This window comes from Mytilus galloprovincialis, chromosome 4 (genome assembly GCF_965363235.1).
Source record: "Mytilus galloprovincialis chromosome 4, xbMytGall1.hap1.1, whole genome shotgun sequence".
Taxonomy (NCBI): Eukaryota; Metazoa; Mollusca; class Bivalvia; order Mytilida; family Mytilidae; genus Mytilus; species Mytilus galloprovincialis.
This window is the reverse complement of record NC_134841.1, coordinates 90,219,202-90,245,336: the sequence shown is the minus strand read 5'-3', so window position 1 is coordinate 90,245,336 and position 26,135 is coordinate 90,219,202. Positions and strand designations below refer to the sequence as shown.

The 26,135-nt window shown below is 31.6% G+C and overlaps 1 protein-coding gene across 3 annotated transcripts in view; it reads right to left on the bottom strand.

Moving 5' to 3' along the window:
• LOC143073351 (uncharacterized) overlaps window positions 1–25,239 on the bottom strand; it is a 36,387-nt gene extending 11,148 nt beyond the window's left edge. The window contains exons 1-19 of one of the 3 annotated variants that reach the window (XM_076248815.1): window positions 25,161–25,239; window positions 20,264–20,429; window positions 19,487–19,560; window positions 19,065–19,183; window positions 18,607–18,685; window positions 16,261–16,345; window positions 15,822–15,909; window positions 15,115–15,283; window positions 14,685–14,829; window positions 13,974–14,150; window positions 13,413–13,491; window positions 12,473–12,539; window positions 7,231–7,748; window positions 5,313–5,465; window positions 4,853–4,932; window positions 4,258–4,327; window positions 2,944–3,066; window positions 2,364–2,428; window positions 334–419 (exon numbers count right to left, since the gene is read on the bottom strand). In XM_076248815.1, the coding sequence (XP_076104930.1) occupies window positions 334–419; window positions 2,364–2,428; window positions 2,944–3,066; window positions 4,258–4,327; window positions 4,853–4,932; window positions 5,313–5,465; window positions 7,231–7,748; window positions 12,473–12,539; window positions 13,413–13,491; window positions 13,974–14,150; window positions 14,685–14,829; window positions 15,115–15,283; window positions 15,822–15,909; window positions 16,261–16,345; window positions 18,607–18,685; window positions 19,065–19,183; window positions 19,487–19,560; window positions 20,264–20,428 (2,342 nt within the window). In that variant the 5' untranslated portion in view covers window position 20,429; window positions 25,161–25,239. Of the gene's footprint in view, window positions 1–333; window positions 420–2,363; window positions 2,429–2,943; window positions 3,067–4,257; window positions 4,328–4,852; window positions 4,933–5,312; window positions 5,466–7,230; window positions 7,749–12,472; window positions 12,540–13,412; window positions 13,492–13,973; window positions 14,151–14,684; window positions 14,830–15,114; window positions 15,284–15,821; window positions 15,910–16,260; window positions 16,346–18,606; window positions 18,686–19,064; window positions 19,184–19,486; window positions 19,561–20,263; window positions 20,430–23,550; window positions 23,718–25,160 lie in introns of those variants that run through there. The other 2 variants (XM_076248814.1, XM_076248817.1) reach the window with 2 other exon arrangements.
• Window positions 25,240–26,135: the final 896 nt, after the last annotated feature.

Sequence of the window (26,135 nt, the reverse complement as noted above, 5' to 3'; positions counted from 1 at the left end):
TCATTTTCTCAATAAAATGTTTTACAAAATGATATTTCTTGTTTGTGGGACCTAACTAAAATATTTAACAGTCATTATTGCTGACGTGAAAAACATCTTACCCAAGTCTTGCTTCCACAACAAAGTTGCAGTTGATACAAAATGAGTTCAAAATCATATACTGAATGAAACATCCAATACTGATATTTTCAAAAATCTTGTCAATTCAGCATGCGTAGTAATATTCAGGTAGTTGAAATGTATGTGTGTTAATTCTGACATTGGTAAAACCACAGATTATTTCTCTCATGACCCTCCCACACACTAATCATAACCTAATATATATATACATACCTGTTTTTCCAATGGAATGACATATTTAAAAGATGACCTAAAATCTTACTACACTGTACATGGAGTGGCTTCCCTTTATATTGAATCTGAAAAAGAAATCACTCTCATTCAGAGAAAGATGTATAGAATCTTAGTTGTCATATACAGCACATTTACACAGAAATCTTACAAGGAAAATTATGAACACAATAAAAAATAATAATAAATTATGATTCAGATTATTTTTGTTCAAAGTTCTTCTGCTGTTAAGCATTTATAATTCAAGGTAATATATTTATCATAAAAAATGTCTCAATTTATTTTGTATAACCACTGTTTCAAGCATGCCTAAATGCAATACCCAATTTCTCCCATCTCACAAATTAAAGCATAAAATATCAAGTCAACTTACACCATGATGTTATTTAATATAATATCCTAAATTTATAATGTTTTATCCTAAAATTAGGTCAAAAACCCAAACGTCTTTTTCTAAATTATTGAAATCCAACATTTTGCATTAACCATAACACCATGATGTAAATAAGATATATCCCATATAAGCAAATGAACAAAATAAACCTACTTTACTGTAGCTATATGAAATCATAATGATTGGTTCAATTGGACAATAGTCATTTAAACAAAGGGTTGAGTATGTCATCAATTTACAGGCCTCTACAATAACTTTTTTTTCAACTTGTCCAGTAGGACAAGTACATACCAAAACTTACTTGTCTGAATGGAATTGTTACTTGTCCAAAAAAATAATAAAACTTTGTACTTTTTCAGTTGATTAACTAAAGGAACAAAATGAATTAAAACAATAGAACAGAATTTGATGTTTAAATTTTTAAATAATTTTCAAAAATATGAGTACATCTGAATCTAGTCATGTCACAGGACTTAGTTTTTAATCATCTCATCAGACTATGCACATGGGGCACCATCTGATAGGCCTGTTGTTGTTCACTTATTGGATTTGTATCCTGTTTTGTTTTTTTTAAGTTGAAAAAAGTTTATTCAAATGCAATCAATAAAAAAGAAGATGAGTTATGATTTCCTATGTGACAACTATCTGAAAGAGACCAAATGACACAGAAATTAACTATAGGTCACGTTATTGCAAGTATTGTTTTTTTCTACTTATGATCAAATATGATTTTGTGAATTTTATGGTAAATAATTTCTTCATTTTTATTGAAAATATATTTTTGCTAAAAAAATTACCGGTATGGTATTTATTAGGAAAGAATAAGGTAGAAAAAGGAGGTACTGATTTGTCTTCGTCTGGAAATTTCCCTGCGTTGCCAAACTGTCTATTAAATTTGGAGCTGAATCTTGTGAGGAACTGTCTTGTAAAGTTACCTTATCTATTAAGCGCATCACTGATTCGGAACAATAAGACTGGTTTCCGAGAATAGTATACCTTTTATCTGTCAAAAAGTACCTGACAAGGAACCAGTTAAAAATGATCGATAGCAAGTAAACATGTTGAATGATCATGTTGAAGAAAACAGTTTTGCATTTGAATAAACAGAATACAGAAACATGTCAAACTAATACTTGTTTTCTTGTTTGTTGTTTATAATTTCTTTATTCATCAAAAGTTGAATTAAATTTATTTTCTGCAGAATAGATTTACTTGTCCCATCGGACAAGCTTTTACTTGTCCGACCTTTTTTTCCTCTGGTACCGGACAATCGGACAAGCGTTATTGTCGAGGCATCTGCACACACTTGATAAAACCAATGAATGAATGGAACATGTAGTTTAATCTTTAAAATGTAGCCAAACATAATTTAGAAAGTGACTAAAAACTGTTTTAAATCTAAAATTGCTTTGGAATATAAAGCTATTGTTCAAAATGTAATGCCTGATAAAAAAAATTAAAAGTGACAGTTTATGTGAAATTGGAAACTTACTGTATTTCAAATTAATCAAAATGTTGTAAACTGTTAAATTTGTATCATATATTTTCCCCCTTCAAAATGGCTTATATATATTGGGGTAAAAAAATTGAATACAATAAATAAACCAGAATATTTTACCTTGACATACATATCCTGCACCCTCTTCATGGCCACAAGTAAACTTTCCTGGAAAAACTGAGTACCTATTAAAAAATAAGCATATTTGATAGTAAAAATATTTAAAACTTGACTGCATTTATTGTGCGACAATAATTTTGAAAAGATAACTTTTTTAATTAAGATTACAAATGCTAGAGTTCCAAACCATTTCAATACTTTTGGTAATTTAATTAAACAATTTACAAATACACCATTGTCTTGTTTAAAAAATTCACAAGATTCTGACCAACATAAACACGATAAATAATACATTGTAATACAGCATGTAAAAGATGAAAATACTTCTGTGAACAGTACAGTTCAGCATAAATCGGAATGAAAAAGTAGAACCATACATGAAACTAAACATTGAAGGATAATTCTGTCAATATACTAAACATTCAAAATATAATTCAGGAAGTTCTTAAATCACTTACACAGTACAACTTGATTAAAGAGTCAGAAAAAAATGTCAAATCATTCCTTAATAAAGAAGAAGACCTCTTGAGAGGAGCATAGTATTAGGGATTTAAGGAACCAAGATGATATGTATACATACTACTTAAAACATCAAGGATTTCTAGAATAATATCATGTATGACGCCATAGTATCTGACAGCTCTATTTATTACTGTATTCATCAAGTCACCCAACTCTTCTTTGTTCAGGAACAAATAGGCATCTAGTCAAAGATAAATGACAGTTAATACCTAAAATCTCTGTTAAGGGCATACGATACAATTTTGATCCCATATTGAAATTTTGCTGACAATTTGCATATAGGCTATTTTTTGCCAGATTAAATCAAATATGTAATAAAAAATATACCTTCATGTGCTACTTTTTGAGTAAAATGAGGTCCAAATTTTATATATTTGCTCAAAATTCGGATTTGTGGACATATTTTTCCTTTCGACAGAAATACATAACTTTTTTGTTTTAAAAGATACACACAAACTGTTTTTTGTTGAATTATTTGTAAATTCTGTTTTAAATAAATGTCCTTTAAATTTGTGCAATTTGTTTTTTCAAATAACTCATATTTATCAAATGTTTACGAATGTAGAAAAAAAAAAAACGTCATTTTTTGCTGTATATCTATTAAATTTAAAAAAATTACATTATAATTTACATTTTCATGAAAATTGGCACACATAATCTTCTTATGTAATCAAACCAAATAGCATTTAAAAAAAGAAGTGTCCATAAACTCGTTTTCAAGTTAGATAAGTTTGAATGATAAAAAACAGTTGAAAAATGCATCTTTTCCCGATATGTCACAGTTTGACGTTGCGAAAATAACATTTTATGTTAGCAACGTCATTACCTCCCCTGTAACTGTATCGTATGCCCTTAAGGAACAAATTAGCATCAAATCTATGAACAAGATCAATACTGTGTCTGAACCTGTGCCCTTGGATGCCATTGACGTCATATGTATAACAAGCATAACTGACCGTAATCAGCTCTTATAAAGTTTAATGAACATCACAAGTAAGAACAAGTTTTGGCTGAAAATTTTCTACATATCCAATTTTATAATTTTTCCACTGTATGTACTATTAATTCAAATAATTGACATAAAAACTTCTCCACGTCTGTTTATAAAATTTTCATTTCAAATAAATGAAAATTAACTGTCAGGAATTGAATATCCCATTGTTATTTCGGTAATCTCAAACTATTGTAATGTATCTCTTGTCTAATTAAAAGATGAGAAAACTTAAATCAATTTCTTATATATATAAAAATAAAAAAACACAATTTAATAGTTTTTTGATAGTGTAATTTGTTTAAAATAATAGAAAATAAAGTATCTATCCACATCAGTTTCTTGTTTAAAATGTACACTCATTAAAAAGATAACTTTTACCTGTCTGGAAGAGACTGAGCAGTCGAACTCTAATCTCATCTACTGGTTCACGTTCAGAGTCAACAAATATCTGAAAACACAACAATAAAACAAGAACAAATTTATTTAAAAAAGAAAAATATATTCACAGGTGTTTGAATGTACTGATTTACTGATATGTTAACAACTAAAAAGTTGGCACTGCCGACTGATGTTAACCAAACTGCTTATTTATAGAGAGAACATTTATATTATATTTCAAAGGAAAAATAAACATGTTCTATCATTGCTACTATTATTGGTAATTTTAACCAATATAAATGTTAACCATTTGATAGTGTGATACCATGGATTACCTAATATGTGTCACACATTTACTGACAACATAATAAAATAATTCAGGCTATAAGCAGATTAATTTATATAACAAACTCTCTAGGTTGAATTTTAGTCATATTTCTGACAAAAATCGGTAATTAATTCACCTCAGAATGGCCTTTCATTTTTGACAATTGGGCCAATCTACTACTTTAGGTTTGACTTAGTAATGCAGATTTGAAAATTCTGATCACAGTGCAGTCAGTGTATAATTTTGTAACATTACAAAAACCAATACCTGATTAAGGATTTTCAATAATTCTCTTCCATGAGGGGTGTCCCTTTTTTCTTTTGGAGGCGGTGGCAATTCTTTCAAAGCTACAAATATAGTAAAAAGGAGATTAATAATAAGTATTAAATTTTAATTTTATATTTCTACAGAAGCTTTCTGAAACTCGTTAATAGTAATGGCACTAATAACTGTACACTGAAATGATCATATCAAAAATGCTAATTGATATTCAGTTACTTTAACAAGTATATCCTACATCATTCATACCTCTCTTAAACTCTCGGTGGAGAAATGATTGTGTGTGTTGAGCTGTCACGTAGCACGAATATGCACTTAACACCCTGAAAACATTTTATCAGTTGGATACATAACAACTTGAACTAAATTTTTTACCCAAATCATTGTTTTCCTGTTATCATAAAATAAAGAAGTCAATTTTTTTCTTGTTCAAGACATGAAATCTTACCTAAGTCTGCTTTATTAGTTTGGAGAAGACGTAGTTCTCTATCCCAGTCTTCTGGTGACTTTGGTGCTAATTCTGACGAGGTCCATTTGTCTCTTGGTGTTTGTGGTGTCTTAGTGGGCTTACTATGCTTACTGGTATCATCTTCAAGACCACCTTGAACAAAAACAATTAAACCATTTACAATGATTTATAAGGGACAATATGAATGTAATAACAAACTTGACTTTAGAAAAGTGCTTTTGATGCATGAAATAACTACCTGTTGTTTTTATTTTTTGACTTAAACAACTACATTTCAAAGGACAAAAGTATTAAAAAACTAGAGGCTCTCAAGAGCCTGTATCGCTCACCTGATTCTACTTGGGTTTTTGAAATCATATAAAAAAAAATAAAATTTGGCTAAAAGTAACAACACTAGGTCAGCACCTAATAAGGAAAGGAACATTCATGCACTATGTTTGATTTCATTCAATTCAGTGGTCCTTTAGAAGAAGACTTTTGTATGCATTTCCCATAGGGTCCTATGTTAAACTAAGTCCCCCGCTGGCAACAATCTTGGATAATGGATCGGCTACAAAGTAACAACACTTGGTCAGCACCTCATAAGGAACATTCATGCCATGTTTGGTTTCATTCCATTCAGTGGTTCTCTAAAAGAAGACATTTGTATATATTTCCCATAGGGTCCTATGTTAAACTAAGTCCCCCGCTGGTGGCCATCTTGGATGATGGATCGGCTACAAAGTAACAACACTTGTTCAGCATATCATAAGGAACATTCATGCCATGTTTGGTTTCATTCAATTCAGTGGTCCTTTAGAAGAAGACTTTTGTATGCATTTCCCATAGGGTCCTATGTTAAACTAAGTCCCCCGCTGGCGCAATCTTGGATAATGGATTGGCTACAAAGTAACAACACTTGGTCAGCACCTCATAAGGAACATTCATGCCATTTGGTTTCATTCCATTCAGTGGTTCTCTAAAAGAAGACATTTGTATATATTTCCCATAGGGTCCTATGTTAAACTAAGTCCCCCGCTGGCGGCCATCTTGGATGATGGATCGGCTACAAAGTAACAACACTTGGTCAGCATCTCATAAGGAACATTCATGCCTTGTTTAATTTCATTCCATCCAGTGGTTCTCTAAAAAAAGACATTTGGATATATTTCCTGTAGGGTCCTATGTTAAACTAAGTCCCCCGCTGGCTGCCATCTTGGATGATGGATCGGCTACAAAGTAACAACACTTGGTCAGCACCTTATAAGGAACATTCATGCCATGTTTGGTTTCATTCCATTTAATGGTTCTCTAAAAGAAGACATTGGTATATATTTCCCATAGGGTCCTATGTTAAACTAAGTCCCCCGCTGGTGGCCATCTTGGATGATGGATCGGCTACAAAGTAACAACACTTGGTCAGCACCTCATAAGGAACATTTATGCCATGTTTGGTTTCATTCCATTCAGTGGTTCTCTAAAAGAAGTCATTTGTATGCATTTCCCATAGGGTGTTATGTTAAACTAAGTCCCCCGACTGACGACGGACGCCAAGTGATGAGAAAAGCTCACTTGGCCCTTTGGGCCAGGTGAGCTAAATATGATGAAATTCAGTAAGGCATTAAAACAAAAACTATCAAAAACATGACTATTTTCCTTCAATGAGTTTTGGGTAATAAAATCACTAATTATCTATTCAAATTGCAACCTTTGTGTTCTGGTGTGATTGTTTTTCAGAGAAAAATGATTAATCATTACAGACAGGATATAACTTTATCCACTATAACAAAAATGTTTTTAAACATTTACAATGTTACCCTTAATATATAGTAAACAAAAAGCAACACTAAACAGTTGCTCTGACATTGTTTTAATAACAGCTATAAAACTGAATTATAAAGAATGCCTTAAAACATACCATAACCAGCTAAAATGGCTAATTTAGACTGTTCTACTGTCTCCTTCTTCACTCTTTCCTGTTCTATCTTTGATTCCTTCTGTATCTCTTTATGTTTCTTCTCTAACAATTTATCTGTTGTAGTGTGATGTGTTTTCTGCAGGCTGTCGAGATTAAACTGAGGAATCATCTGTGGAGATAAAGACTGACCAGTACTATTGGTCAAGGCAGACTCAGCTGCTGTGTTGACATTCAGCAGTAGTGAATTTGACAGAGAAGAGGTATCTACTCTAGAACTGGAAGAAGAGTTATCTTTTCTAGAACTTGTGGGAGAACTGGAATTCCTATCACTAATATTAGCCAACAAGGATGCAAATGGAGAAGAAGCATCTTGCCTCTGCATAATTTTCTCCAGTAGACATGATGATGAGTTATCTCCCCTATCAACATCTCCTGGTGAAATTTCAGAAAACGATGAGTCATTGTCTACATATGGTATAGATTCTGGTTGGTCTCCAACTTCTTGATAAGCTTCTGAACTGAAATATACGAATAAATATCTTAAATGAAATTGTCTGTAAGAAACAAAAATTTATACAAATTTCAAATTGTAATGTAATTTGCAATGTATCTTTTTGATAGGAGGGCTTGTTTAGACTTATAAGATCATAGTTCAGTTAGTATGTCAAGTTCTAAATGTAAACATAAAGTACACATATAAGGATGTTCAACTGCTTAATGGAATAGTTAGTCCGGCGGCTTTGTAAAAAATTGTGCACATCCTGTTACAAGCATGAAATTTGGCATAGACCTTCCTCAACTATTACTCTTTTATTTCAGATAGGGAGGCATTTGAAAAAAATGTCTCACTTCCGGTAAAATCCAAAATGGCGGACGTTATACTTAAATCAGCCCAATATCGAAGACTAGCGTGTAAAAATGTCCTATTATCATGCTACTATCATAATATTTGGTACAGACCTTTGTGTTTTACTACTTTTGGATAAATTAAATAGATTAGATGTCTTCAGAAACCCCACTTCCGGTTAAAATCCAATATGGCTGACATTGTACTTAAATAAGCTTATTTTTTAGGGAGGGTAATTGAAATGTGTTTTAACGTATTGCTACTATAATTACATTGTGTATGAACCTTTCTTTGGTGCTTCTGATGGAGACAATGTATAAGACATATGTCTTAAAAATCCTTACTTCCGGAAGTATCCAAAATGGCGGACAGAGAAATATCAATTTTTTATTCAAATTTTCAACTTTCTTCAAAATGTAAAGAAAATGATTTTATTTTGTGCTGGTCATTAAACTTTTGGCTTTAAGTTATCCCCAAAACCACTTATTCTAGCATGTTGTAAATGCTAAGATATAAAGTTGACACTTCCGGTAAAAATATGACGTAAATTTTAAAGATGAGTCCTCAATCTATTTCTTCGATGTAGAGTTTTGGATAGATTGATTTAAACAAAATAAAATCACTATAGTACTAAAAAATATTTAAAACTACTTCTATTTGGCCAAGAATACATGCTTATTCACAATCACCACCACATGCACACAAGGCAGTGCACGGGAGACCCGATTTTACACATTAAAAATAACCGCGGCATCCTTTCTTACATCCATAATGTACAAGCTTCTGAAAAAATGATGAGGTCTCAGAAAGAGTTTTTTTTTAAAGGGACCCTCTTTGTCCCTTCGCAATCCATTAGTGACAAGACTAGGTAGCATAAGAGTCAATCCAAAGCTCGTCTCACTAAACACCTGCATTAGTATATTACACGTTTTACATGCTTGAAAAGACTAGAACAAGTCGTGGGAATAGCCTCACTTAAAATGAGATTTCCCTTTTGTGCAAAAATTGACTTTCTTGGTTCGTTAATCATGTTAGATCTGATAAGTTTGTACAGTACAACCCCGGTGATTTAGGCTGATCAATCATCATTCTTTATGTTAAAGTCACATCTTCAAATACCATTAATGTCTCCCACGCAGTCTATTTTTCCTTTTCAAGCAAAGAGAGAACAGTATCACAAGCCGTCATAAGGTATTGGTCAGAAATAAAACTGTGTGATCACTCATTGCCTAGTGCATTTGAAAGGCCATTGATAGATATTAATCCAAAGATTTTTGCCTCCCCAAATACAATGAATAGTTCGTCTGCCCCTTTGTTACGGAATAGCGAAATACTGGTAGTTTTAAAGCTGCTAAAAGAAGCAAGGGCAACATTTAGGGGAAAGGGAATACACAGACGAACCCAGGATTAAAAAAAACCTCAAAGATGGGAAAGTTTTCTGAGAGATGACGACAGTAAGAAAGAACTTTTAAGTTTTCATTCACAGGAGCTTGCTCAATATAATTTTGAATACAAGGTAGTTGAAGCAACAAATGCTCAGGATGTTTAGTGTTATCCACCACTTGATGATGTTTCAAATTTAGCACCATGTTTACATAAAGAGACTGACACTAGAATCAAGATAGATGTGTCTGATGCAGTGAAACATAGACTTAACTGAGTCATGACTCAAACAGTCGATACTGATGTCATTGCTGTTTCGCTATTCCGTGACATAGGGCAGACAAACTTTGGTTTGCATTTAGAAGGGGAAAAGTATAAGATATATATCAATCAATGACCTTTCAAATGCACTAGGCATTAAAAGATAACACGTTCGCTGGAAAAGGAACTGCGTTGGTGACATTAAAGGAGTTTGAAGATGTGACTATAGCATTTAGAATGATGATTGACCAGCCAACATCACCATATGGATTTGATGTTTAATGTCATTGAAAACGATACGTGGTTTTGTTGGAGGATAAAAAAAAAGAAACAGATTAGGTTAACAAGGCAAGAAAATATGTGTTTTTGCAGAATTTATTAAGATGTGAGAAACAATACCACAGTCTTTGTAAATGTTGGAAATCAGCTCTCCGATTGTGAATTGCGGCCTACTGAGTATGCTGATTGGGTATTATGTCCTTACCTAAATAAAATACCTTGAAACTGAAATACGAGTGGATGAAGTCTTGGATGCGTATGGTAGTTATAGCAACAAATGGTCAGGATATTCTATCTTATCCACCACGTAATGTATTTCAAGTTCAGCACCAAGTTCACATTTAGAGGCAGACACTAAAATCATGGTGTATGTGTCTGATGCAGTGAAACACGCACTTAAACGAGTCATGATTCGAACAGTCGTTAATGATGATGTTGTCAATACTGTTTCGCTATTCCGTGACATAGGGGTAGACGTTGTGTTTGGGAGGGCAAAAGACTTTGGATTAATATCTATAAATGGCCTTTCAAATGCACTAGGCAATGAGTGATCTGAAACACTTATTGTTATCCATGTCTTTACCTGTTGTGATATGGTTCTCTCTTTGCTTGAAAGGGGGGGAAGACTATGTGGGAGACATTGATTGCATTTGAAGATGTGACTTTAACAAAAAGAATGATGATTAATCAGACTAAATCACCGGGGTTTTACTGTGAGATCGCACAAACTTAGCAGATGGGTATAACATGGTTAACGAAGTAAGAAAATAACTATTTGCGCAACAGGGACGGCTTTTCGAGGCTATTCCCTCAACTTGGTCTAGTCTTTTCCAGCATGTAAATAATGCAATATACTTAGGCAGGTGTTTAGGGAGACAAGCTTGGGATTGGCTCTTATGCTACCCACTCCAGGCGGGGACAAAGAGGATAACTTTTGAAAAACTCTTTTTGAGGCCTCATCATTTTGTCAAAAGCTTATACATTGTGGATGTAAGAAAGGATTCCGCGGTCATTTTTAATGTGGAAAATCGGGTATCCTGTGCACTGCGATGTGTGCATGTCATGGTGACTGTGAATAAACATGTATTCTTGGCCAAATAGTAATAATTTTAAATAAATTTTAGTACTACAGTGATTTTATTTTGTTTTAATCAATCTATCCAAAACTCTAAATCGAAGAAATAGATTGAGGACTCATCTTTGAAATTTACGTCATATTTTTAACCGGAAGTGTCAACTTTATATCTAAATATTTACAACATGCTAGAATAAGTGGTTTTGAGGATAACTTTAAGCCAAAAGTTTAATGACCAGCACAAAATAAAATCATTTCTTTACATATTGAAAAAAATGAAAATTTGAATAAAAAATTGATATTTCTCTGTCCGCCATTTTGGATATACCCGGAAGAAAGGGTTTTTAAGACATATGTCTTATGCATTGTATCCATCAGAAACACCAAAGAAAGGTTCATACACAATGTAATGATAGTAGCAATACGTTAAAACACATTTCAGTTACCCTCCCTAAAAAATAAGCTTATTTAAGTACAATGTCAGCCATATTGGATTTTAACCGGAAGTGGGGTTTCTGAAGACATCTAATCTATTTAATTTATCCAAAAGTAGTAAAAAACAAAGGTCTGTACCAAATATTATGATAGTAGCATGATAATAACACATTTTTACACGCTAGCCTTCGATATTGGGCTGATTTAAGTATGACGTCCGCCATTTTGGATTTTACCGGAAGTGAGACATTTTTTTCAAATGCCTCCCTATCTGAAATAAAAGAGTAATAGTTTAGGAAGGTCTATGCCAAATTTCATGCTTGTAACAGGATGTGCACAATTCGTCTGAAATATGCTTGTAGCCGCCGGACTAAGTAAACTACAAGAACAAAACCACTGTTTAAATGCATGTAATTAACTTACTGGTAAGCTCTCCATAAACTGCTGGTATATTTGTGTATAAGTAGAAAGTTTATAAAGTGTGAATTTAGCCCAATATAAGAATAAGATGTAATAATGTGGATTTAATTATTTTTGTAGGTACCATTTTTTGGTGGATTGAGGAAAACTTGCCTTTTTGTTGATATTTTATTTTGTGTTTCAAAAATGCCATATATTTATACAGCAAATTGGATGAAAATTTAATTTCGTGGTTTCCCTGTACCCATGAAATCCCCAAAATTTGGTAACCAATGAATAATAATGAATCCACAGTATTAAGTGAGCATCTTATCAATAGTTAATTCATTCTGTTTGTTCTATCAACAATGTATCATGCCATCACAGCAACTTTTACCATTTTCACATGTGTAAAATGTCATTACAGCAAGATTAACATATGACCCATATGTAAAATGCTGTCACAGCACAGTAATATTTGGAAGGCATTTGATCAGAAGATGATTGTATAATATCATCACATGTACAACTATGTTGCCATTTGACATTCAAAAATAACTTACATATTTCCTTGACTGTAAACTTGACCATTGACCATATTGTATTGTGCATTATAGTCTATATAGTTATCTGTAAAAGAGATAACACTGCTGTCAATAATCTTACCAGACTAAACTAGTCATAGTACACACTATTCTTTTAATCTTTTGTAAGCATTATGTCAACAATATATATTTTATTTTGAATGCCATTTCTTTATCACAAAGAAGCTTCTTCTGTCCATGTTTTGTTAAATTCCATGGAGGGTTTTACTTATTTATTAATGTAAAAAAAATAACCCCAGACTTCTATAAATGTTCCTTTAAAAAAATAAGAAAAAAAGTTACTTTATCAGTAAAATAAGTAAAAAATAAGAAAAACAAGAATGTGTCCATAGTACACGGATGCCCCACTCCCACTATCATTTTCTATGTTCAGTGGACCGTGAAATTGGGGTCAAAACTTAATTTGGAATTAAAATTAGAAAGATCATATCATAGGGAACATGTGTACTAAGTTTCAAGTTGATGTAACTTTAACTTCATCAAAAACTACCTTGACCAAAAACTTTAACCTGAACTTTGCACTATCACTTTCTACGTTCAGTGGACCATAAAATTAGGGTCAAAACTATTTTTTGGCATTAAAATTAGAAAGATCATATCATGGGGAACATGTGTATTAAGTTTCAAGTTGATTGGACTTCAGCTTCATCAAAAACTACCTCGACCAAAAACTTTAATCGGACGGACGAACGGAGGCACAGACGGACGGACGAACGGACGAACGGAGGCACAGACCAGAAAACATAATGCCCCTCTACTATCGTAGGTGGGGCATAAAAATGATACCTGTATGCCCTTAAACAGCAACATCATGTCATAAAGGAACAAATAATGATTTAACTTTACCATTGAAAAGAAAATTGTGCAAATCTTTGACGAATAACAAAGTCATAATTACCAGTTGCTGCTTGGGTGAATCTGGCTGCATAAAATTCTTCTGCATCTTCAAAGTATTCTGTGACTTCATCTTCTACAGGCTGTTAATAATTAATTGAACAAGTTATATAATAACACTCAGTGCATATACATTTATTAGACCTTTCAGTGATTAAAACAGGTTTGTTTGAATATTATTTAATTTTATGTTCCAAAGGCAGCTCAATTTTTTTTATAGACATACATCTAGACTTTACGTCCTCTAAAATGGCAATATTTACAAGAATGCATGGTATTTAACCGTGAAAATTGCTATGACTTATGAGAATATTCATATCAGACTAATGCATTACATCATCAGAGGACATTATACTAGAGAGGAAGACTTACTATAGTAGAGACACTAAGTTTGGTCAATTTAACATATAATCATACACATTGCAATGTAAAACAGTTATGCAAATTTTTCTCAATTGCTTGCATAGCTATGAATTCAAACAATGCAAATGAAAGATGTGGTCGAAACTGAATAATGTTCGTACAAGGCTCTTGTTGTACAGGTTCATTGACTTCCTTTACTTACAATTCCTAAATCTTCATCTACCAGAATATTTGACAGACATCTATGTTTTCCATCACTACTGTACAGTGCCACTTTAAATATACCATGCTCTGTGGTCAAAATCACAGTGTTAAAAATCTTGATGCTTGTATGTTGTTCAAAAATTCTAACAGCTCTTGGTATCCATTTCTTAGCAATCTACAATCAAAATTTTAAATCTTAAAGCAATTTATATACTTTTATTTTTAGATACAATTGATATATAAGGATATGAACAAAAAATTATTGACATAATCAGTTGAAAGACTTAATTCACAAAAAGACTTACATCAATTTATATCATTCATCAAATAAAAAGTTGATAACACATCAATCTATATCCTTCAAATAGTTAAAGATACACAAAAAATTAAAACATGAGGAAAACCATTATATCATAGGGTACATGTTTACTAAGTTTCAAGTTGTTTAGACTTCAACTTCATCAAAAACTACCTCGTCCAAAAAACTTTATCCTGAAGCGGGACTAATGGGCGAATGAACGGATGCACAGACCAGAAAATATAATGCCCATTAATCGGGCATAAAAATCATTACACAAAAATTTGTTAGAACAGGAAGCAAAGTTTAACATATAATGCCACCTGTGGAACAAAATCTGCAGAAATTTACTGGTCCAATTTCATACAGAAACCAAGTCAAAGCTATATGAATTCCTCTAATAATACTAACTGGTCTTATTCCTGCCAGGCAACATCTCAAAGCCTGTGAAGGAAAGCTCAGAAACTCCTCTAATAATTCAATACATATCCTATTGTCTTTGACATTCTCAGTCTCTCCATAATCTATGTAAAACACATCTGCACTGTTGTTTTCACTATAAAAATGAAGAAAAGAAATATCATTTCTCAGTAATTGTCTTATTTCATATGTTTATGTATCGTTGAATATAAATATTAATAGTTTTTGTTATTATGAGAATTTTGCATTGATGGCATATCTTTCATAGTTTCTGTATTATCTATCCACAAGACATGGATCGATTCAGTGCTTGATAATTGGACAACTGTGTATTAATTAAAGACAGGTTGCCTACTAGATGTTCTAAAGTTATTTGAAATAGAGATGGAAAGAGTTGGACTAGCTTTTTATAGATACTAACCTGTCTATTCTGGTAACTTGTCCCCTACGCCAGCAGCCATTGTTTTCCTGACAATCAACCAGTACCACTTGTTCTAACCATAGGTACGATACATTTTCTATACAGGATGATGTTTCACAATAACTGGCTATACTGTCTTCTAATACACAAAATTCTTCAAGTTGTTCAGCTGAAAAAGAAAGAAAAGTTTGCAGCATTATAAACAATTTCACTGTTTTGAATTATTTTTGTTTTTGCTTGTAAATGCGATTTAAAAAAAAGAAATCTTAAGAATTCATAGTATGTTATGGTGACATATGATTGGTTAATAGACACTGTGACTTTGAGATGGAAGAGCAGCTATTAAAGCACTGTTCCTTTGCGTTTCGTGGTTTTTTGTTGTTATCGTGCATGTACTGACTCTGCATCAATGATAGATACACCATATTCTTTATTTTTCTATTATATTTTGTTAAATTTTTAATAGTAAGGCAAAATTATTGAAGCATTGGTATTTATTAATGCATATATATTTCTATTCAAAGACTTTATATATGATGTACATGTAGATGCTATTCTTATTCAATTAATAACTGATAATCATTGAATGTCATTAGGCTTGAAACACAAAGATCTATTACAAAAAGGAATAATAAACAGTTGAAATTTAAATGTTATATTTTTTGTATTTATCAATAACATTTTCCATACCAAGATGATGTACTAACCTGTTCCAATATGCATATAAAAATAATCCAAATCTATTATATAGGTCACCTTTCCTAAGTAGATTGGTAGATCACTTATTACTGCTGCCTGAAAAAAAAAACCCAAATTAGTCTGATTATTTTTATCCGGTATAATTTTAAGTTCTGAACAGGCAATGAATGTTCACATCAACTTGCTTTCCATCACCATGCAATAAAAAATACTCTTTACAGAAAAATGTATTGAGTGTGTAGGTAAAAGTGATATTTTTGAAGTCATTATTAGGTAATGTATACTACCCTCATTTAAGAGTAGACTAAAACTAAGGAGGGTTGTATGCCTTACCTAATAATGACTTCTGGGTTGAGCTAGCAAGCAAGCTGGACAAAGATATCTTAACCTACACACTAAATGCATTTTTAGCTGTAAATGGTTAAGATTACAAATCAATCTTCTTACCGACTGTTCATTATTATCAATGTTGGATTCTTGTTGTAAGTCTGGTTCCTGATCTTTATGTATCTGTACCATGTTCATCCAATTTCTGTAAAATATAATTTGTTACAATTTGCCTGTAATGTCTTTCTTTATTCAAATGAATTTCACCTGATCAAGTACTATTGACAAATACCAACTATGATGCATCCTTATACTAAGTTATATGATTCAGTGTTAGGGATCTGAACTCAGGAGTAAACCTTTACAAAAGTCAATGTTCTGTTTCTAATGATTGGATGTTGATGTCTGTTCGCTTATAATTGTTTTACTTACTAATAAAATAAATAATATACAAATATAATATATCAGTGATAAAAACTGAATGCACCAAATCTAAACAATCTATAGGGACACAAGAATGTGTCCCAAGTACACGGATGCCCCATCCACACTATCATTTTCTATGTTCAGTGGACTGTGAAAATGGGGTAAAATCTCTAATTTGGCCTTAAAATTAGAAAGATCATATCATAGGGAACATATTTACTAAGTTTCAAGTTGATTGGACTTCAACTTCATTAAAAACTACCTTGACCAAAAACTTTAACCTGAAGCGGGACAGATGGACGAACGGATACATAGACCAGAAAACATAATGCCCATAAATGGGGCATAAAAAATGAAAGCAATTCCTGCTTTCTGAAATACTGACAAATTGTTGATGCTGGATGTTGAATTAAAAAGTAATTGGTACCATTGGAAAGGCATTTTGAAAATGTGATAGTAACTGACAATTGCATATTTTCTAATATCTCTTATACTTTTACCAGTGTTCTCCCCTGAAATTTTGGATAGCATCACATTTGGCGTAAAAAATAAATTGTATTTTTTTCAATGTAATTTGTCGTGTCGTGGTAATGCCCTATTTCCTTTGTTATATACGTTATTGTTTATTACAAAATGTATTATATTGTTTGTATGCTATAGGCCCTTTTTTGGTGAATAAAATATTCTATTCCACCCTATTCTTTGTATCTATATTGTTGAATTCATAACTGAGAATACAATTAAACTAAAACCATGCTAACAGTATTTTCAGTTTATGTTTTCTATATTCATTTATAGTTCCAGAATTATTTTTTTCCTCTTGGGCCAAATAAAAATATATGTGTATAGATACAATTGCACTAAATGTGTAGGAAAAAAACACTAGTTGTTATAATAAAAAAAGGAAAGAGAAAGTATCATATAGCAATAAAATTTAAATTAAAAAAACTTTCTTTATCATGTCTATCAAATATATTGGTTCATATGGTCCCAGTTGTTTCTTTTTATCAAAATGATATGTATTTTTTTCACAAAGTTATCTAATAAACAGTCTGTTAATGCTTAGTTTTCTCTTTAGGTATTGTTTTCTGTCTACTGTGCCATTTGTGGATATGTAGTTATTATAGAACGTAAAATGCGGATTTTTGTAATATCTGGTCCGATTCCGATCCGTAGTTTACACTAAAATATTAAATGGCCGCCGAAAGCAATGAAAAATACGAAAATAAAACAATGTTTGACAAGAGATTGGGAATAAATATGGCGTTTTTAATGCATTAAATGGATGAAACATAAACTAAAGCCAATCATGATCACTTTCTAAAGAAAGTACAAAACTTATATAATTTAAAATCAAAATTTTCACTCTCGATTAACAACTAGTAATAGGAAGAGAAAGAAAGTAATACTAATATTTTGAAAGTCATAAAAAGATAAGACTCAATCTCTGTTTAAAAGAGAAAAAAATGTTTGTTTCTTTGAATTTTCATTTTGCAAACATATAATTTGATTTATTTTATGATTTTCTGATTACATTTTCTCCTTGTCCACTGCATACCACGTGGTAATAATCATGTCACAAGTGACAGCTTGGGGTATTAGTATCCAACCAGTTATCACCCAAAGGGCAATTAACACCTATGTAATCACTTTAGATTGCCTCTATTGTCCGACTTGAAGGGATTACAATTAACGGTGATATATTTTTTTATGATCATAAGCGGTAATTAGATGAAAGTTCACAATTTAGGACATGGCTTTGCCAAGAAACGAGAAAAGTAACATCCTAAAAATAATTATAGCGTCGCGGAAATTATTATAGCGTCGCGGATATTATTATAGCGTCACGGTAAAAAAATATAGCGTCGCGGTACCGCGACCCTAAAACGGCCTGGGGAGAACACTGCTTTTACTGTGCAAATCAAACATACCCTCCTTATATATTAGACTTGGAATTACCTTCCCTCGGTTCAATGTATGTTTTTATGAAGAAAAAAATATCTGTGCATATAACCTTTGCCATTAGAGAAAAAATAATACCTGCTATTATCATTGTAATCTGCCCAGTCACTCTCATGTTTGTATTCAATGGAGGATGTTATTTTACACTCTGGAACAGCTACATGTATAAATAAAACAAAATGGAAGAAAAGTTATTACAAAACTGTAATGTTTAAACGTTGAATGCACAACAGAATATCACTTTTTCATACAAGTGACTATATTATTTATTACAAACTTTTGTAATGACAGAACTGATACTAATATCTAGAGACCTTGAACATTGTAAGCTGTAGCCTCTAGTGTCTTTTTGAAATGACTTCAGGATCCCAAATGGATAATGGACAAATAATGGAAAGTACAGTAAAGAAAACATTTTCAAAGTTTTTATATTATTTTTTTTGGTTTTTGATGTATGAATTACCTATTGAACTTTTTTCATGCCATATTTCGATAAATGAATTAAAGATATAAAAAATAAAATTTTAAAATCTCACAAGTTCTATCATATGACATCTTCTTTGTATGATGTTCTAGTGTGAGTGGTGATACTCCACCTCCTGGACCATTATGGACAGATCCAATCCATTTCTGTGGATCCCATAAACCTTGTGAACTAAAATAATACATTAATATGTAGTACATTGTGTTATATCTGTTACTTTAAATGTCTTTGTGATAGCTGATTTTGGAACTTTATTACATACTATATATTTTTTTTCTCTATTCCATTTAGGTTTCAAGGATTTTTTATTCACACATTTATTCAATTACTGACTTATTTTTCATTAACAATTTATGTTTATTACACAAGCATTATATTGACAGTTCACCAAAACTTCGTCACAAGTATAAAAAGTTATCATCTTTAATAAATTCTGAACTCCTGGAACACTTATTTAAATATCTGATAACATACTTATCATATTCTGTAGACAGATAGGCTGGTCTATTCATTGAAACTTTATGGTTACTTAAATCATATAGCTGGTCCTGAAAATATAACATATTTCCTGCTTAGTATTATATTGATAAATCAATTCTGGCTCAACATGAAAACACAATTTCCAGAAAAAATTATAAAACAAAACAAGCCTTTTCTTTATCAAACTAACAAGGCAGAAAATAAATTCTCGTTTGAAAAGCAGATCATAACATAAAGTTTTTGTTTATTATTATGTTTTTTAATTTAGTTATTTTTTAATTGAAAAAAAATAAGATTTTCTGAAAAACAACAGAAAACTAATCTAGAAATTTTATAAATCTAAATGTATATATGTATACTCAACATACTCAAGGAAGATTTCTACCATCCCCTATATGTATATTTATGCTCAAGGAAATTTTAAACCGTCACCTTCATGTTCATGTAAATATATGCTCAAGGAAGATTTCTAACATTACTATATACATATATATGCTCAAGGAAGATTTTCAACCATCACAAACATATGTATGATCCTCGAAGATTTTAAACCCTCACCTACATATGTATCATATGTTCAAGGAAGATTTTAAACCCTCACCTACATATGTATGTTCAAGGAAGATTTTAAACCCTCACCTACATATATATGTTCAAGGAAGATTTTAAACCATCACCTATAGCTACATATTCATGCTCAAGGAAGATTTCTACCATCACCTACATGCATATATGTATATGCTCAAGGAAGATCTGAAATTGAAATCTCACCTGTGTATGACTTTCTGTATTTCCACTCATGTTTGAATCTCCATAACTCCAATCACTTACCCTACTATAAATATAGGTAGGTTTGTACCCAGATTCATCTGCATTAATCTTGGCCTCTGCTTTTATATTTCTGCTTCTTTCCCAAGAATTTACATCTTTTTCCATCCTGACAATATACAATGTATGTTAAAAATGAAAACAACTTTCAAAGCTGCAAATTGATTTTCATACATTGTACATTTAATTTCATAAAATGAAATTTTTCACTAGGACTTATAAATGTCATTGAAAAAAACATAAACAAATTCAAAGAGAGCTTACTTTGGTGAAAAATATACCTTCAAACAGACAAGAATGCAGCCAACTCATAATTCAAAATAACTCCTTAAGGGGTCAACTGACCATTTTGGTCATGTTGACTTATTTGTAGATCTTACTTTGCTGAACATTATTGCTGTTTACAGTTTATCTCTATATATAATAATATTCCAGATAATAACCAAAAACGACAAAATTTCCTTAAAAGTACCAATTCAGGGGCAGCAAACCAACAGTGGGTTGTTCGATTCATCTGAAAATTTTCATGGCAGGTAGATCTTTACCTGATAAACAATTTTACCCTACGGGTATGTCAGATTTGATCTAAATGCTTTGGTTTCAGAGATATAAGCCAAACTCTACATTTTACCCCTAATTTCTATTTTTAGCGTTGGCAGCCCTCTTGGTTCATGGTTGTCCAGGTCACTGGAATTTTTTTAAAACTAAATACACGAATGATGATTAAGGCCATGTTTGGTTGAATTTGTCCTAGTAGTTTCAGATGAGAAGAATTTTGTAACAGTTAACGACAACAGACAACGACTACCAAGTGATGAAAAAAGCTCACTTGGTCCTTTGGTTTAGGTGAGCTAAAAATTAAGGGCAATCCAAGGACATAAGACAAACCCTGGAATTTGAACAGATAAGAGTCATTGTGTCAAACAATAGAAAATCAACTATGAAAATCAAAAACAAATGAGAAATATAGACCCTGAAGAGAATAGGGCGACATCAGTTGCTTCAGAAGGGTATGCAGTCCATGTTTGTTGCAAGACACTCATATATGTAATGTGAAGTTTCAAAGGTGTAACAGATAGACAGATAGCGGACAAGTGATGCCTGATGGCAGGTTGCCATTTACATTTGCATTGTACAAATGTTGTATGAGCGTCTCAATATTCCGCATATGCTTTTGTAAATTAAAGTGTTTGCAATATGATTAAGAAATTGGTGAAAAAGAAGAATAAACCAAAATGTAACATTATTATTCTTAATAAGATCAGAAAATAAAGAGAATAAAAAAATATGATTATAAAAAAATAAAAATGTCAATAGAATGAATAGCATTGACTATTTTTTTTTTAATTTTTAGCATTGACTATTTTTTTTTTAATTTTGTTCATCTTTTGTTCTTTTCTTATTGGTACATTAATAAGACATCATTCCTTACATTCTAGTTCATTCAGATATAAACTGGTCCTCCACACACATTTACTGTGCATGGGCGGACTTACTGGACAACTGCACTACCATGAAAATCACAGGTGACCAAGTTGTCTGATTGATTTTCAACTCATTTCAAATAACGCTTTTAGGGAAATAAGATAATTTATACAGAACATAGAGTTTTCAGTGAACATGGTCTATAGATTAAAATAAAAATTTGATGCATTTTTTATATAATGAAGAAGAAATATACAAGCTCAAAGCCTCAGTAGGCAGAGTTACCAGACTGCATTGTAGGTGTTTCTGCTTTTACTTTGAAGTTTCACTTTTCATTTTATTAGGGATTAATAAAATGACAATTTTATTAGTGATTAATAAAATGACACAGGATCAGCTGGGTTTATGAAAACAGACACATATTTCTTTTTGGCCTTACAACTCACTCAACATTATCATGTATCAGACAAAACATACAATAATTCCATTTTTAATAAGCCAAGAAATCTTGAATTCTTTTTCTACCCAGTGCCATACAAATACATGGACTCACGGAATTAAAGGGTTAAAAGAATTGCTTTCGCCCATGACAAAGCAGGTGAAAACCAGTGTTCAAATACTTATTTATACAGACTTCGTCCTTTTTCACAAGTGCATATATGTGTCACCTGCCTCATAAATAAACTACACAAGAACACACCTGTGATATCGCCGGTCAGTGACTGAATTAAAGTATATAACTATGCATAAGCCTTATTTTAGTATTGGAATTGTCATCTGATAAAGTCATGCCAATTATAAGACGCACAGTTTTCTCTGCTTTCAAAATCTTTTTTTTTGAACTTGTCGACCTGGAACTTATCAATTATTGGTAATATTAATTATTTGGAAAACAAAAGGTCAACAGCATTGTGCTATATAAGTTATAAATGAAGTTGAATTCTCTATTCACGGTTTTACATCATGCCCGCTAACAAATAGAAAACTGTACCTATATGCCTTATCTTATGTCCAGAATTTTAGTATTCGTAATGTCATCTTAGAAAGTCTTACTTATTAAAATACTACAATAGGGAACAATTTGACAATGATTGAATTTAGTAGTGTAACCCTGTGATTATGACCCGTGTATATAGCAAAATCCGAAATACACCGTTTGTAGGTGCGCCTGAGATGTGGAACATACAGATAAGGTAATAGGTAATAGGTGAATATACTATTGGTATTGGATTCGACCCGGATCTTGTTAATTATTGGCAATATCAACACCATTGTACTATATTAGCTGTATGTAAAGTTGAATTCTTTGATTTGTCGTTTTTACCCCATGACGGCTGACAAATTGGACCTCGTTATTTTAGTATTATAGATGTATTACAATGTAATATTAGTAAAGTGTAAAGCGAAAGTAAAATGCTATAAAAGGTGACAAAGACCTATTCATATTTTCAAATTCCTGGGGTTTCCCTACTGTTGAAGTGATAAAAATCATGTAACATATGAATTGTGTCAGAGAAAAATAAACAGTTACATTTGCTGAATTGTTAGGTTGATAATAATTAACATGAAATGGTTTCTTTCACTTTCCAATAACTATACATGATAATAATATATTCTAAATCTATGAACTGAAACGCAGAAACACATAAGTTGCATAAGTCTGCTAATGAAGAGGAAAATACGAGAGAATGAAGAATTCCATCGAAAATGTACCATGGCATGTGTCAGCGTATCTGCATGTCTGATATATATGAGTCTTGGTAAGAAACAAAAACATTTGTATTTTTCAATTTCATTAGTTTTACCTGCAACCGTTACTGTATCTATAATGGAATATCTAAAATCTTAGCTGGAAATCATTGTTTGGGTTGTAAATAAACATATTGAAAAAGTCTGCCAAACTATCAAACTTCAATTTTTGATTGGGTAACTGGATCCTAGTTTTTCTAATGGCTCTTTTTCTTATTCCATATGGAAGGTTGGATAACAGTGCAAAAGTAAAATTGGCACAGTTTACGGGATAGGCTTTTCATTCCGGCTATTTTGTTATTAACCTATTTACAGTATCTTTTATGATTTTATTTGTAACGTTAGACTACATAAACTGAATCGACATGTCACGATATCAAAGATTGAAAAAAAAAAAAAAAATAAAAAAAAAAAAATCAAATTAACCAAGCATTCGTATAGTAAGACAAATGCTTGAATTAACAAAATGCTTACTACTTTTAAGATTTTTCGTTCAACGCCGAACTAATTAAGTATCGTAAAAGAAGAACTTTTACATTTAAGTATTCTGGAAGCTTGCTGTGGAATTCTTTGCCTTCAGATTTGAGAGACAGTAAAAGTATAAATGTTTTAAAGCAAACTGTCAATCTTATCTCTTAAAGATACAAGAAGAGAACTTTTTGTAGTTAAAATGCTATAATTTTTCTGTAGTAATACTTTTCATGACAGTCAGGTATTGGTGTACTATATATAATTATGTAATCTTGTACACATGTAGTGTAAAAGCATTTTATTTTGTTTTCCTTTTTGTATGTATCTAAATATATTATGTAGACGTGGAAGACCATGGGGTGGTGTGGATTAAATGTTTTGTTATCTGTTTTGCTTACTGAAAATAACTTGAGAATTCAAGTTATTGTAAGACAGACATACATGAGTTACGTTAGATGATACAGTCATGATTGAAAAACACATTGTCACTTGAATATTTATGAAATACCATGTAATCATATAACCCCTTTACATAATGTTATGAAGCCATAACCAGACAAATATCAGCGAGTCTACAAGTTGATTCAGGTTAAATCAGGCCACATTAGTTTTCTCGTTTAAATCTGTTTTACATTTGTCATTTCAGAGCCTTTCTTTGGTTTTGCTCATTGTTGAAGAACGTACGGTGGCCTATATTTGTTAATTTCTATGGCATTTTGTCTCATTTGTAGAGTTGTTCCCGATTGGCAATTATACCACATCTTCTTATTAATATACCCAGGGTAGTCAAATACTACAAATGTTAGTGGGCTTTATTTAGTGTGACTTCCATTTTCGATGAACTAGTGCACATCTTTGTTTAGAAGCCCGTTTGCAGGGTGCTGGATTTTCTCGCTGTATTGATGACCCATTGGGGGCCGTAGGCTTATTTTCTGCTCTTTTATAGTCGGGTTGTTGTCTCTTTCACACATTTCCCGTTTCTATTTTCAATTTTATTCAATAGTACATTGATAATTTCTAAGTTCAAATATTTATTCTATTGAAACTTATATAAATAACAAAGAGGGAACTCTTTAGTTTTGTTTAACTTTTAACTTCTATTCATTGTCCTGGTATTTTTGCAACGAAACAAACACGATTGATATTGAAAAAGAGCACTCCAGTAAATGTAAAATAATATAAATAAAAATCTTACCAAAACAAGAGAAGTGAGCAATGGAGGTCATTTAGTGTTACTACTTTGTACTTAAAGATTGATATGGCATTACCGATTGACCATGCCTCGGGAATAAAAATAATATTTATTATATCATACACATAAATCATACAAATAATCGGCGAAGGAATACAACAATGTAACCGGGCCATGATAGAATTACAAAATTAATGACTAAAATCATTATCAATATTATTTATATCTCACTCATAGTTCGGTATATTTTTAAGAATTATTAAGATTATAAGTGTTATCATCACAAATGATTTCATATTTACTTTTTTTTTTACCAATTTTCTAAAATTCATTCGTTTTTTTTTTTAACCGAACACGTCTCTCCTTAGTTAAAGTTTCAAGTTTCAAGTTTTTATTTCCGAAGTCAAGACCCTTAACCAGGTTATGTAAACGAATACAATTGAACATAACTGAACACAATATAACACCCATCATGGAAGCTATATTTCAACATTACTTCCATGATCCAATGAACAAGTTAACAGATTTCCAAATATGTGGAAATAACATATTATACATGTTATATATTTATACAGTAGTTTCATTCACTCGGCTAAAGAAAGGTATATGTTTTTTTTTTTAATTATATAAGAATATTAGAATATAGATAATTATTATTGGTTAGTTAAACTGTTAATTAGTATTCTTTTTAAAATAAATCATTACATACTTTAAAACTCTCGATTATTTTCTTCATTTTTTTGTTTTATGTTTTTTCCAGATGATTGTAGAAGTCTTTTGTTAATCTTAATGTTTTGATATATAATCTCATGGGCAAAGATAAAAAAAAAACCACCAAAAAGACAAACAAGTTTAAAAACACTAAACAACAAACCAAACACAACTAAAGAATAATCTACACGAAGCCCATTAAAAACTGGGAAGATTTGTGAATGCAGGTGCGTTTAAAGGATAAGTACATCGTACCAAACTAACGGT